The sequence below is a fragment of the Pteropus vampyrus genome, unplaced genomic scaffold (genome assembly GCF_000151845.1).
Source record: "Pteropus vampyrus isolate Shadow unplaced genomic scaffold, Pvam_2.0 Scaffold7, whole genome shotgun sequence".
Lineage (NCBI taxonomy): Eukaryota > Metazoa > Chordata > Mammalia > Chiroptera > Pteropodidae > Pteropus > Pteropus vampyrus.
In genome coordinates, this window is record NW_011888788.1 from 9691607 (window position 1) to 9707807 (window position 16201).

At 34.9% G+C, this 16201-nt stretch overlaps 1 protein-coding gene across 1 annotated transcript in view; it reads right to left on the minus strand.

The window, feature by feature from the left end:
- Positions 1–12003: 12003 nt before the first annotated feature.
- Positions 12004–16201, minus strand: part of ESF1 (ESF1 nucleolar pre-rRNA processing protein homolog) — a 60087-nt gene continuing 55889 nt past the window's right edge. The window contains exons 13-14 of the mRNA XM_011370314.2: positions 14448–14594; positions 12004–12845 (exon numbers count right to left, since the gene is read on the minus strand). Coding sequence (XP_011368616.1) covers positions 12552–12845; positions 14448–14594 — 441 coding nt within the window. The 3' untranslated portion in view covers positions 12004–12551. The remainder of the gene's footprint in view (positions 12846–14447; positions 14595–16201) is intronic.

Here is a 16201-nt window from a genome sequence, read left to right on the forward strand (position 1 = left end):
TAAGAATGAAATCTTGCCATCTGCAACAACATAGATGGAGCTGGAGGGTATTGTGCTGAGTGGAGTCAGTCAGAGAGAGAAAGACAAATGCCATATGATTTCACTTACATGTGGGATCTAAAAGACAAAAGAAACAAACAAATAAAACATAAAAAAAACTCATACACACAGAGAATATTTTAATGGTTGCCAGATGGAAGAGGAGTTTGGAGGGTGGGTGAAAAAGTGGAAGGAATTAAGAATTGGAAGTTACAAAATAGTCATGGGAATATGAAGTACAGCATAAAGAATATAGTCAATAATATTCTTCAATAATAATATTGTAATAATTATGTATGGTGTCAGATGGGTACTAGATTTATCAGGGTAATCACTTCTTAAGTTGTATAAATGTCTAATCACCATGTTGTACTCCTGAAACTAATATAATATTGTATGTCGACTTTAATTGAAAAATAACAATTATTATAACAAATAAGTAAAAATCTATTTTATTTCTATATTCTAGGAATAAACAGTTGGAAATTGAAATAAAAAGTACCATTTACAATAGCACATAAACTAGTAAATACTAAGGTATAAACTAAAAGAACATATATAGAATTTGCTTACTGAAAACTACAAAATACTGATGAAAGAAATCAAAGACCTAAACAAATGGAGAGATATACCATGATTATGATTGGGAAAGATTCGGTAGTATTCATGTGCCAATCTTTCATTTTGATTAGAATCGAAATCCCAGCAGGTATCTAAGCTGATTTTAAAATTTATATGGAAAGACAAAGGAATTAAAATAACCAAAACAATTTTGAGAAAGAGCAAAGTCAGAAGACTTGTTATAAAGTTACAGTAATGAAGATAGTGTTGGTAATACAACAGACAAATAGATCAATGGAATAGAAGAGTCCAGAAATAGACTCAAGCAAAAATTTCTAACTGAATTTTAATTAAAGGTTTTATTTTGAGATAACTTTAGACTCACATGAAGTTGTTAAAAAATAGCACAGAGATCTTGTGTACCCTTAACCCAGGTTCCTCACAATGATATCTTGTAAAAGTAGTATAATATCACAACCTGAATACTCACATTGATACAATCCATTTAATCTTATGCAATTTTCCTGTTTCATTTATACTCATTTGTGTGTATTTAGTCCTATATAATGTTATCACATGTGTAGATGCATGTAACCACCACCAGTTATAATACAGAACATTTCCATCACCATAAGGATAACTTACATTGTCCTTTTGTAACTACACTCACTTTCTTTCATACCATTCCCCTGTCTTAACCTCTGGCAACCACTAATCTGTCTTCTGTTTCCATACTTCTGTCATTTCAAGAATGCTGTATAAATGGAATTACATAGCATGTAACTCTTGTGGATGGGCTTTTTTCACTCAGCATTATGCTCTGGAGATGTTGTATATATGAATACTTCGGTCCTTTTCATTGTTCTGTAGTGCTCTGTGCTATGGATATAGTACTTAATTTGCCCATTGAAAGACATATGGGTCTTTTCCAGTTTTTGGTTATTGTAAACAAAACTATTGTAAACATTCATGTATGAGTTTTTGTATGAATATACAGTTCCACTTTTTTGGGGGTAAAATATTAGAGTGAAATTCTTGAATTGTAAGGTAATTGCATGTTTAATTTTACAAGAAACTGCCAAACCATTTTCTAGAGTGGTTGTAAAATTTTACATTTCCAACAGTTATCTAGTTTCTCTGCATTCTTGCCAGCATTTGGCGTTGTCACCATTTTTTATTTTATACATTCTAATATGTATGCAGTGATATTTCACTGTGGTATTAATTCGCATTTCCCTAATTGCTAATGAGGTTGAATATCTTTTCACAGACTTATTTACCATCTATGTATTCTCTTCAGTAAAATGTCTGTCATATCTTTTGCCTATTTTCTAATGAGAATGTTTTACTGCAGTTTTTTTTATTTTTTAAATTTTAATTAGTTTCAAGTATATAGTACATTGGTTAGACATCTATATAGCTAGTACAATGATCCCTCCAGTTGCTCCCTCCCTCCCCTGACCCTCCACCTAGCCAATGTATTAATGGTAATTGCATTCTCTATGCGGTGCTCCCCATCCCCATGACCATCCATCAGCTACTAATTTGTACTTCTTTAACCTTCACTCCATTCTCCCAGCCCCCTAAATCCCCCTCCCCTCTGTCCATTACCAAATTATCCACTACATTTATGTCTGTTTCTGATTAGTTTGTTCTTTTTATTCCTTAGATTCCGCTTATAAGTGAAATCATATAGTGTTTATCTTTCTCTGACTTAAATACCTTCTAGGTCCACCAGAGCAATATCTTTTCCATCTCCTTCCTTTTCATATGTAGGAGTCTGGTTTGCTTATCCTTTCAGCCACTCTATCTTTTGGTTGGAGCACTTAATTCTTTTCCATTTAAGGTACTTGTTGATAGTAATGTAGTTGTTACCATTCTTTTTTCATGATTTTGATACAGGTTTTTTCTTCTTAAAGAAGTCCCTCCAACATTTCTTGTAATACTGGCTTAGTGGTGATAAATTCCTTTAGCTTATTTTTGTCTGGGAAGCTCTTTATCTGTCCTTCAACTCTAAATGCTAGTTTTATTGGATAAATTATTCTTAGTTGTAGATCCTGGATCTTCATTCTATTGAATATTTTTTGCCAAACCCTTCTGTCTTGCATAGTTTCTTTTGAGAAATCAGCTGCCAGTCTTATGGGTGCTCTCTTTAGGTAACTAAGTGCTTTCCTCTTGCTGCTTTTAAGATTCTCTCTTTGTATTGAACCTTTGGTATTTTAATTATGATGTGTCTTGGTGTGGGCCTCTTTGGGTTCCTGGTTTTTGGAATTTTCTGAACTTCCTGGGATTTTATTTCCATTTCCTTCACCAAGTTAGGGAAGTTTTCCATTATTATTTCTTCAAACAGCTGTTCAACATCTTGATTTTCTTCTGTTATGCTGATCAGATGACTATTTGGAGCCTTAATAGTGTCCTTTATCCTCCTTAAATTATTTTTATAGTCTTGGCATTTTATCTCTTGCCATTCTGATTGAGTGCCCTGATTGGCTTTCCTGTCCTCTAGACAGGGCCTTTGATCCTCTTCTTTATTCACTTTGTTTATTCCTTTGTTTATTCCATTTCATATACTTCTCATCTCAGAAAATGTGTTCTCCATTTCAGACTGGTTCCCTTTTATAATTTCCATTTCCATTTTTATCTCTTTGTTGGAGTTCTCTACACTTCCCAAAAGTTCATTGAGCATCTTTATAACTTTGTTTTGAACTCTGCATCTGTTAGAATACTTGACTCCATTATTTCTGGATCTTTGTTCTGTTCTCTCGTATGGTTTCTGCTTCTTTGTCTTCCCATTTTGGCTGTCTTTCCGTGTCTCTTTCTATATACTAAGCAAAGCTCCTAAGTCTCCCGGTCTCATTAGTGTGATTTTGTGAAGTAAGTGTCCAGTGGCACAGTTCTGAGAGGGGTTCAGCTGCAGGCCAAATTTAGCCTCTACTCCTCTGGGGCCACCTGTTAAGATTCAGCACCCAATCCACAGAGGCTGTGCTTATAATTGCCTCAAAAGACCACTCCAGAAACTGAGGCCAGCTGCCTCCACCAGTATAAGGATACACCTGGATGTGGCTTGGGTGGGGCCCGAGTTTGGGTAGCAGGGGGTTTCAGGGAATCCTCTGAACAGAGCGACATCTGTTATCCAGTTTGATGACGTCACAGCTATGGCTGCGCTGTGTCCTGCGTACTGGTAGGAGGGAGGGCTTAACAGGGAACAATGGATACCTCCGGCACTTCTGTATCGAGCGAGTCTCACTTTGGCTTGTACTCAGACAATGTCTCCCTGTAATGTCTCCCTGTAAGTCCCTGGTGCCCCCTGCACGCAGCTGAATGGACACTGGTGCTCAGAGCAAGCAGGTCTGTCACCACGAAAATTCGCTTGTGGCTGTGGCCCCTTTAAAAGGAATCTGCTGCTGCCATTGCCACTGCCACAGCCTCTGTCTCACTCAGCCTCTTGGGACCAGGCAGCCCAAGTCCTCACCCCACCCTACCTTCTGCCATTGCAGGGTGCTTTCTTGGATTTCTCCCTAGTTGTATAGTGTGTTCATCTAGATCCCAAGCCATTTTTCCTTGCTGCTGCTCCTTGTTTCTGTCACAACTTTGATTTGGTTGCCAGAGGAATGAACAGAGCCTCTATCATCTACGCCATACTTTTCTTCTCCCTTTACTGCAGTTTTAAAAATTATTTATATACTCTAGATATTAATCTTCTGTTGAATATATGGTTTACAAATATATTTTTTGTTTGTAGCTTATCTTTTCAAGCTTTTTAGAGGGTCTTTCACTGAGAAAAAGGTTTTTGATGATTTATCAATTTTTCCTTTTATGGATCGTGCTTTTAGTATCAAGTCTAAGAACTCTGCCTAGCCATAGATCCTGAGTTTCTATGTATTTCCCCAAAAGTTTTATGGTTTTACATTTTACATTTAAGTCCACATTCATTTTGAATTTTTTTTCATAAGTTATGAGGTTTAGATCAATATTTTTTTTCCAGCTATATATTCAATTCCTTCATTGAATTGTTTTTGCATCTTTGTCAAAGATCACCTGGGCATATTTATATTGGTCTATTTCTGTGTTCTCTATTCTGTTCCAATAAACTATGTGTCTGTCTCTCTGCCAATACCACATTGTCCTGATATGGTAGCTATACAGTAAGCTTTAATATAGTGGTTCCTCCCACTTTATTCTTTGTTAAGATTGTTTTAACTATTCTAGGGTCTGTGCCTTTTGTTATAATTTTAAAATAAGCTTCTTTATGTCTATAAAAATTTTTGCTGGGATTGTTAAAAATCACATTAAAATTATAGACTAATTTTAGGGAAAACTCACATCTTTACTATGTTGAGTCTTCCAATCCATGTACATGAAATGTCTCTATTTACTTGTCTTTGATTTCTTTCATCAGCATTTTGTAATTTTCAGCATATAAATTCTGTACATATTTTTGTAAGTTTTTACCTAAATATTTTCTTTGAAACAATTGTGTTTTCAATTTCAATTTCCACATGTTCATTGTTAGTATATAGACATGTGATTGATTCTTGTGTGCTGATATTGTATGGTGTGATCTTACTGAATTCATTTATTGGTTTGAGTTTTTGTTTTGCTTTTGTGTTTTGTAGATTCCTTGGAATTTTCTATGTAGACAATCATGTTATCCGCAAATAGGGACAGTTTTATTTCTTTCTTTTCAATCTGTATGCTTTACTTTTTTCTTGCTTTGTTTCAGTGGCTAGATCTTCCAGTATTGTGTTGAATTAGAATAGCAAGAGTGGACATTGCTTTCAAGGTAACTGGAAGTTTTAAAAACCAGATGTAGTAAGACATGCAGACACAGAAATGACTGTCATGAAGGAAAATTTTTATACTCAGTATCCTAGAAAGAGGGAAGCACTGGGGTTGGTCAGAAGGGAAAAAAAAAAAGGGAAAAATGTAGGGAAGAGCCTTTATTATGGTTTTTTGGGGAAGGGATGGATGAAGCAAAATAAGCAGGTTTAGGACTGGCTAGTTGGACTTTCCTTAGGATCTAGAGTATAAGAGCTGTCTCTAGTAGTCTGGTACCTGGTTCTAGGGTGATTAGGGCAGGAGAATAGTGGCCCAGAGTGTGGGAGCCCAATAAAGGATGTAGTTAGTTGTGTGGGCTTTGGATTAGTTGGTGTGCATTTGAAAGGCATGCTTGCCTCCAAGTTATTTACACTTTCTAAGAAGTGGCCAGCCAGGGGAAGGGCAGGCTCTCTAGAGTAAGCAAGGCCACAGCAGTCAAAGTACCATAATATAGAAAATAAAAGACATAGTTAAACAGAAAGCCTTGCCTTATTCTTCATCTTAGGAAAAAGCAATCAGTCTTTCACTAGTATGTTAATTGTAGGTTATTTCTAGATGCTCTTTATCAAGTTTAGGTAGTTCCCCTCTAGTCCAAACTTGTTTTTATCATAAATAGATGTTGGATTTTGTCTAATACTTTTTCTCATAATTGATAATTTTTCTACTTTGGTCTGCTGATATAGTGGATTACATTGCCTGATTTTAATGATGAATCAGCTTTGCATACCTGAAATTAAACTCCATTGGTCACGGTGTGCAATTCTCTTTAAATAGTGTTGGATTCAATTTGTTAATATTTTGCTGAAGACTTTTATGCCTAAATTAATGAGACAGATGGATTCTCCAGAATCAATCACATTTCTATATATTAACAATGATTATCAGTCTGCAGTTTTACTGTCTCTATCTGGTTTTGGTATCAAGTATATACAGGTCTCATAAAGTAAGTTAAAAAGTGTTTCTTCTATTTTCTGCAAGAAATTGTGTATAAGTGGTGCTAATTATTCTTGAAATATTTGGTAAAATTCTGCAGTAAAGGCATTTGGGCCTGGGAATTTATTTTTTGCAAGCTTTTTAATTATAAATTCCTTTAATAGATATAGGACGATTCAGGTTATCTATTTCATCTTGGTCAAGTTTTGATAGTTAACCAATTGATTTTTGATACTGATACAAAGGGAAAATGGAGAATGAATTATCTTTTTAACTAATGGTGCTGGAGAGGTGGGAATCCCTATGCAAAATAATTTATCATCAACCGAAACCTCACACCTTACACAAAAATTTATTAAAATGTAGGATGGGCCTAAATGTAAAACATAAAACTATAAGGCTTTTAGAAGTAAACATAGGGAAAATAATCCATAGCCTTGGGTTAGTCAAAATATTCTCAAGTATGACACCACGAGACAGTCCATAAAAGAAAAAAATGAATAAATTAAACTTAAAAATTAAAAAAAATGTATAGACAGGGGGAAATCTTTGCCAATCATTTTTATTACAAAGTATTTGTATCGAAATGAATAATAACTTTCAAACGCAACAGCAGGAAAATAAGTAACTCAATTAAAAACAAAGTGGACAAAAGTTCTGAACAGACACTTCGCCAAAGAAATATGTGGATGGTAAATAAGCACATGAAAAGATATTAGAGAAATGCCAATTAAAACCACAGTGACAGCCCCACCCAAGCCAAACATCCAATTGTGTCTTTGACAAGTCCTATGCTCCTTGCTAAACAGAGCCAAGACTCACACTGGTGGCAGCTGGGCTTGGCTTCTGGCGTGGCCTCTTGGGGGCAACTATAAGCATAGCATCTATGCATTGGCTGCTGAATCTTAACAGGTGGCCCCAGAGGTGCACAGGCTGGGTTCGAACTTGGCCTGCAGCTGAACCCCTCTCAGGACTGTGCCACTGGACACGTACTACACAAAGCCATGCTAATGACTGGGAGACTTAGGAGCTTTGCTTAGTACATAGAAACAGACATGGAAAGGCAGCCAAAATGGGAAAATAAAGAAGCAGGAACCATATGAGAGAACAGAACAGATATCCAGGAATAATGGAGTCAAGTAATCTAACAGATGTAGAGTTCAAAACACTGGTTATATATACAATGGAATATTACTCAGGCATAAAAAGAGATGAAATACTGCCATTTGCGACAACATGGATAGACCTCGAGATAATCATGCTAAATGAATTAAGTCAGACAGAAAAAGTTGAAAATCACGATTCACTTACATGTGGGATATAAACCTAAAAGCAACAAATGAACAGGATAGAGACTCATGGACATGGACAATAGACTAATGGTTACCAGAGGGTAAGAGGGTAATAGATGGGGTAAAAAGGGTCAAATATGTGGTGACAGAAATCTAACTGTAGGAGGTGAATGCAAAATGTGTGTGTATATATATATATATGGCATATATATGTGTGTGTATATATATATGCCTTACTGTTAAAAATGTACATGTGAAACTTACCAGATTTTGTTAACCAATGTCACTATAAAAAACATTAATTAAAAAAAACCACTGGTTATAAAGATGCTCAATGAACTTAGGGGAATAGTAGTCAACTCAGTGAGAACGTTAACGAAGGGATAAAAAAACAAAAATTGAAATGGAAATTATAAAAGGGAACAAGTCAGAAATGAAAAACATATTATCTGAGATGAAGAGTATATTAAATGGAATAAACAGAGTGAATAAAGAAGAAGATCGAACTACTGATATAGAGGATGGGGAAGCGCAGGGACACTCAATCAGAAAGGCAAGAAAAAAGAAGCCAAGAGTATACTAATAATTTAAGGAGCCTATGGGACGCAATTAAATGTAAAAATATGTGTGTCATAAGGGTACCTGAAGGAAAACAAGAAGTTGAAAAGTTATTTGAAGAAATAATGATGGAAAACTTCCCTCACCCTGTGAAGGAAATGGACATACAACCCCAGGAAGCTCAGAGAGTCTCAAAAAAGATTAACCCAAAGAAGTCCACATTATAATTAAAATGCCAAAGGTTAAATGCAAAGAGAGAATCTTAAAAGCAGCAAGAGAAGAGCAATTAGTTATCTACAAGGGACTTCCCATAAGACTGGCAGCTAATTTTCCAAAAGAAACTATGTAGGAGAGAAAGGCTTGGCACAAAATATCCAACATGATGAAAACTCAGGATCTACAACCAGGAATACTTTATCCAGCAAAGCTATCATTTAGAGTCAAAGGACAGATAAAGAGTTTCCCAGACAAAAATAAGCTAAAGGAATTCAACACCAAGCCAGTATTACAGGAAATGTTGGAGGGACTTCTTTAAGAAGAAAATCATGTATCAAAAACATGAATAAAGAATGGTAATAACTACATTCCTATCAACAACTACTTTAAATAGAAAAGAATTAAGTGTTCCAAGCAAAAGATAGAGTGGCTGAATGAATAAGAAAACAAGACCCCTACATATGCTGCCTACAAGAGACTCACTTCAGATTAAAAGACACACACATACTAAAAGGAAGGGGATGGAAAGAGGTATTGCCTTGATGGACCTAGAGGATATTGCGCTGGATGAAATAAGTCAGATAGAGAAAGACAAATATCACATGATTTCACATACATGTGGAATCTAAAGAACAAAATAAACAACAAAAATGGAAATAAATTCATAGAAACAGAATATTTTTAGGGCTACTAGATGGGGAGTAAGGGGTACAGTGAAAAGGGGCAAAGAGATTAAGAAGTACAAATGGATAGTTACAAAATAGACATGGACATATAAAATATAGCATAAGAAAAATAGTTAACAATGTTGTAATAAACATGTCAAGAGGGAAAAGGGGTACTATATTTAGTAGGGTGAACACTTTGTGAGTTGTATAGATCTCTAATCACTATGCTGTACAACCGAAACTAATATATTATTGTATGCTAACTATAATTGAAAAAAACTCATTGAATTGTACTATGTAAATATGAGCAACTAACTGTCTATATCTCAATAAAGTTGGAAAAAAATGAGATACTAGTACAGTATTATAAGAATGGCAAAACAAAACAAAACTAATATCAAGTACTGTTGAAGATGTGGAGCAACTAGAACTCCTATACTTTTGATGGGAATGCAAACAGTTCAGATACTATGGTAAATAATTTTTTGCTGTTTGTTATAAAGTTAAATATATACTTACTATACGACCCAGGATTCCATCCAAATATCGGTCTAAGAAAACCTACACATGAATAGCAACTTTGTACTTGTACACAACTTGTACTTGTACTTGTACACAACTTTGTACACAAACACCTACACATGAATAGCAACTTTGTACTTGCCAAACTGGAAAAACCTTATATTTCCTAACAATGAATCCCTTTCCATGGAAAAAGAAACTATGTAGATTGTTTTAATAATGAATCCCAATTTGATTGTGCCTCTTTGTACATGACCTTTTGCATTGTGACTTTGCTACCTGCTGATTTTGATTTTGCCCGTGATTTGCTTTGGCAAATGGGACAATAACAAATATGATACTATCAGAGGCCTGAAAAGTACTTGTGCATTTGGACTTACACTCTTGCCCCTGAGAATCCTTCTGTCACCATGTGAAGAAGCCTGTACTAAGGATGAGAGATCCCCTCTCTATCCCAGTCATCTGAGTTGAGGCCCCAGACATGCGAAGGCCCAAGTCCCAGCTCAGCAGCTGAGCTGGCCTAGACCCTAATTGTGTAGCCAATTCACATATTCCTAAGAAATAATATATGTTTGCTGTTTCAAGCCACTGTGTTTGGGTGGTTTGTTAAGCAGAAAGAGCTAATAGATACAGTTGATGTTGAGTTCATTTGTCTCTGATCTGGTGGGCCATAAGGCAATTAGTTGGGGCTTTTTTTTTTTCTTCTAAAGTAGTGGTCTTCAACATTGTCTGAACATTGGAATTACCAGCAGAGCTTTATAAAAGAATGCTGGCTGGATCATACCCCATAGATACAATTTAATAGGTATAGGATGCAGATGGCCACTGGAACTTTAAAAATTCCACTCCAAGTGATTCAAATGAGCAAAAGTCTATTGTTGGTCTATTCAGTAGAGGATTTGGAATGAGTACAGTCATTACTCTCCTGCTCATGTTACTAACATTTCTCCCTCAGAGAGTAAATAGCAATGACAGCTGGTCCCCGAGACTACTGATAAAAGTCTGAGAAACCAGATCTTCACTGGAATTGAGTCACTTCTCTTTCTGGATGCTACACTGTTGACCTACTTATTCTTCATGGTCCCTACAATAATAAAAATCCAAATAAATGTGACCAAACTACCCTCAAATTGTTTGCTGAATTGTGACAGTGGCCATTCTTTATCCCGAGTTTTACAACCAGCAATTATTTATTGAGAGCTTAGCATTCTTGAAGTAGAATGTTTATTTAGTGCAGTACCTGATGATGCTATTCTGACTTTTTTTCCCTACCTAAAATATATCAATTCTTTGAGAAAAGGAGCCAGGGCTATGCATGACTTAAGTGCTCAATTTACTTGTTATAATCAATTATGTGCTTGACTAATAAAATGAGATTTACAACTAAATACAGGGACTTAAAAACAATGGGCTCAAAAACAAAAGCTCAAACCAAACCAATAAAAAAACCAAAGGACTAAGTTTCACAAGAACCTTGAGATCAAACTCTGAGTAATCCCTACACTATAATTAAACAGTTTAAAGGAAACAAGCCTTTTTCCTTGCATAAATGAAATATAAATAATTATATAACTGTTTAGACTATATTCATAAACACATTAAGATTCATAATCTTTCAATTATAAGTAGATAAATATTGGGAAGTTCACACTGATCAAAAGGAACAATGTTTTATTCATCTGAATTACCTAACAATCTCAGTGCTTTATGGGAAAGAAAAAAAAAACAACTCCAGGCACAATACTCTGCATTTTTCTCTCTGTTATAATGAGCAATTTAAATGTCCTGTTTCTTCCTCTTTCAGAAACTGTTTATATACTTTTATTATTCTGATATCACTCTGAGTTTTAAATCCTTTTGCTCTTGAAAAAATGTACTACATTGGTAGACTTGAATTTTTGTACCAAAAATGTCGATTACTATTAACCACAAACCTGGCCAAACTCTTGCCTTTCAGAAGTTACCATATTTGTCATTTGTTCTAAGTGACTATTTTGATTTTTATTTTCACTTGTTAATACAGTACACCCTATTCTCCCTAAGTGGTCAGTGAATAGGTTATAACACCTAGACTAAATGAGATCCAGGAGTATTAAGGCCTTGAAGGTGTATTTTAATTTTAAAAAAAATTAAGATTCCTTAAATTTTATAGTAACATATCCACCCTTCCAAGCACTCCAAAAATCTGAAAAGCAGATAGACTTTTCTGCTACTATAAATAAAAATTCACTGCAGAGCTCACGAACATTTCAAATATAATTAAGAGCAATGCAAACCTGGAAACGAAATGCCTCTTCATAGAGTTGTCCTTTTAAGGAGGACAGTTTTTCAGAGATTCTTCCAGATAGTGGTTTATTTAAGGTGTATGAAATGAAATAAATCACTGCTATACAAAATAAAAATGTTTTGTACTTTTATTTACAAATTAATTTCATAAACAAACTATAATAAACACGACCAAAATACAAAGAAAGTTATTGGCTTCCATCCCTTAGGGCTAGAAAAATAAATTATTTAAATAGATATCTAAATCTGTCTTCTGCCTTTTAGAGAAATTAATGTATCGCTTATACATATTTTAAAATTGTTCTTAAATCTTATTTAGACCTAAGACTGGGCATTGTTCTACTTTTTACATAGAATTGTAGAGTCTTAAATAAAGCTAACGTAGAGTAATCTTCTACTAGTATAAACTGAATTTCATAAAATATAAACATTTTATAAATCCTATAATTCAGGTTGAATTAATTATGACTAATCTGTAGAAATACAGAGCACAAATCTGTTGATCATCCACAATTAGTCTGCAATATATGAAAGAAATTTTACAATGGCCAGAATAAGACTATTCATATTCTTGAAAGGTAGCTTTTTCCCAATAAATATTCCATCACTTCTATATACTTTAGAACACTTTCTGAATCCAAAAAGAAACAACATATAATTATTTGACTTTTTGTTTTTTTCTTGCTTGAAACTGCTCTGTTTTGTTTTTTACGGATTTAATCAACATTGACAAGGCAGGATCAATGGACCTCTTTTGTGATTTCTTTTGAATTTCACTCTCTTTTTTCTTTACTGCCTGAGTAAGTTCTTGTTCTTTTTGTTCTCTCTGCCGGGCTTTCTCCTCAAGGATTTTTTCCATAGCTTTTGTTTTCTTGAAATTGGGATCTGAAGGATCCAAATTGAACAAGTGCGAAGTATACATTGCTTGAAACCGTGCATCCTTAACATTTACCTATAAATCCAAAAGGAAAATAAAAAAAAAAATTAAATTAGTAAACCAAAAGGCCCCAAAATAGGGCCAAATTTCAAGTCAGTGAGTTGTTGATTACATAAAATAAAACTGTGAGCATTCTGCATATATTCATCAGAAAATTGTTTTTTCACAGATCTTCAATGGAGTTTTAAGCCTACTTTTAAACTACAGCGTGCAGGGCACCCTGTCCTTATCATGCAATGACAATATCCTTGAAAGAGTCTATATATATAGATGCCTGTATTTACACTGGCCACTTAGACTGAGTAACTATAGAAATGGTTCCCTAAGGCAAGCTTCCCCATGCTTACAGTCTGAATTGTTCCTGGCTGGGATAATTAAGCCATAGACAGTATGTCCTACTGGAGTTTTATGTAAAGTCACTGCATTTGAAGTACATCTAAAAAACCTTTACCCTTGGTGCCAAAATGAGTAGCTACTGAGGGTGATTATAGATCAAAAGATTTAGATTACTATGGAAAAGAAGGCAACCTTATGACCAAGATCTGATCAGATACAAGCCCCAAATTTATCTCTGTTTCTACAAAAACTCTGTGGTTTCACATTTAAGAGCATATCCTTAACTCCAGCCAGGCTTTTGAGTGTTGCCAGACACAGGGGTGACCAGCAAGAAAGGGAGCATGATTTACTGCCACCCATCATTCTCACAGGAAAGATGAGTATGTACCTAGATATGGATCATAAAGTCACATAGTTATAGTAAAGACAACAGATGTGATACTTCCACCACCACCACCAACAAAATAAAAATATTATTCATGATTATTAATGTGTGAAGACAGTTCTCATAATAGAAGATTTGACAACAAATCATTCTTTGCTTTTAACTTTTTCATAAGAACGCCATTCATTGAAAAGTTCAGTGGAACAGCCACATACATGGAACCAACTTAGAGAAATTGGAGCTACAGAGTGGCCTCAAAGTTCTCTATATGTTATGTAGAAGTTAACTGTATGCTCCTTTTCATCCTTTGCACAAATTCAAAATTACCCCCATGTTCTTCTGGGTCTATTCTTCCACATTAAAGGTTGGAAGTCATTAAATAGTTCCTGATAGCTCTTCAGAGCTTGTCTGTTCAGGGACTGTGTGGTCATTAGGAATATGGACTTAGCAAATAAAGAGGGAAATGAGGGCACAACAGAAATAAGAAATAGAGCAATTAAAAAAGCTTAGCTTACTGCACTGACCACTGTCCACAATGACAGTGTGACAATGTGATGTGAACTTGCTATTTCACAGTTGGACTTAATTATGTATATCTTTCCCAGAGTGAGCATCGTACTGCATGTGATTCTAACATTAAAAGCTATACAACAGGGTGTAACAGGGCTACCAAAATACAAGCCAACTGCTTCACCTAGTGCTCAACCAAAGGAAAAGTGATTTGATCCACCTGGGAATGAACTGGCTGGGTAAGACTAAAAGATGGTAGCGCTGGCACCATGGTCCTCCCTAAGACATGTCAAGGCTAACTTTGACTATACTCAATGTTCATCTCTAGAGCTGACTTTAGATTCAACGCCAGCTTTAAAAGGCTAATGATTTTTGTCCCTGGTTACCTCAAAGTCATCCTCTAATAATTCCTTCTTTTTCATAAGCTGCTTTTTCTTCTTTTTGCTCAGATTCTGGTGCTCCACAATTTTGTTGTAATTGAAGTGTTTCTTGCTTTCTTCTTCCTCATCCATCACGAGCAAAGCCATTTCAGCCTATAAAAAGGAAAAAAAAAAAAGTTCAAATATACAACAGTGTTTTTTCCCCCCAAACAGGAGTATGGGGAACAGAAATCCCCTCTAGGAAAGAACTTAGTCATCAATGCTCCAGGATAACATCTGTCATTCATAAACTGATAGTAGATTACTGAAACTCATAAAGAAACCCAGAGACCTTTGTACAGCAATAAAGTAAAATCTTTAGAAGCAAAATCACTGAGAACAGGAGAGGAGTGAAAGTTTGTTTTTAGATACCAGACCACTCAGTGTCACTGGTTGCAGAAATGAGTCCCCAAGTCAACCATATAAAAATTTATCATTTTCACTTTAGTCTTTTTAAGCAATGACACTAAATATAGCAAATGTGATAATTTTCTGATACGAAATGCTTTTCAAATATGTATTTTAACAAGAAATTTCTCTGTTCTTTTGCCTTTATTGTTTCAATACTAATACATTCTATTAAGGCGGGATCTTAATATTTGCTTTTGAAATCTAATATATTGTCTTTTCCACTAAATAGGTATTTTTCTATTGACCATGGGATTAAATGTGAACCCTAAAGAACCAAGTACAACCATGTATACTAGAAAAATCCAGAGTATGCTGCTAGACTTTTGTGAATCTTCCTATATTGCTACTTTAAACTGCTTTAATTTCCTTTAATTCCATCACTGGCATCTATAGTTGGCTTTCTTTATGGAACCATTTTCCACAAAAGAGATTTTCTTTGTGTACCTTAACTCTACAAGCATTACATGCAGCAAGTGGAGAACAGAAAATATCCATGAAAGTGCAGAGTTTAGGTAACCAGTCAGGCTCACTCGCAGATACCAATGTGAATGTCAGTCACAGGGATGCTGTTGACACCAATTCCTGCCTCAATAAAAGTACATATTACTCTGTGCCATGGATCTCTGGAGTCACTGAAGATAAGGTTCACTGCATTTCCAAGACTTTATTTTTGTACATTTTTTACAATAATAAAAAGAGAGAATTCAAATTAGCATTTGACAAGCCATTAAAGCAAAGTCTGTATTACAGGACAGATTCAGATTAAATTAAAACTTATGGCAATATTATTTTCAGGTTTTAAGAGTAGTATTTTTTTGTCTATTATAGTAAGGGTTTTTAATAAAAAGATATTTTCCTCTTAATCACAAAAGGACATGCCTTGGGTTTGAGGTAAATTTTAACTTCGTATTAGCTAGGGAAATGTTTGGTAAAAAGGTGATCTTTTAAAACTGTGCTGCTACCAAAAACATACAGTGGAGAAAAGAGAGCCTCTTCAATAAATGGTGCTGGGAAAATTGGAAGGCTACCTGCAAAAGAATGAAACTAGACTGTTGTTTATCACCACACACTAAAATTAATTCAAAGTGAATTAAGGAATATAAGACCGGAATCAATAAAATGCATAGAAGAAAACATAGGAACTAAACTTAAGGATCTTGGACTTAAAGAGGATTTTATGAATTTGACCTCAAAGGCAAGGGAAGTAAGAGCAAACATAAATGAATGGGACTACATCAAACTAAAAAGCTTCTGCTCAGCAAAAGAAATCATCGACAAGGTAAAGAGACAACCATCCAAATGGGAAAACA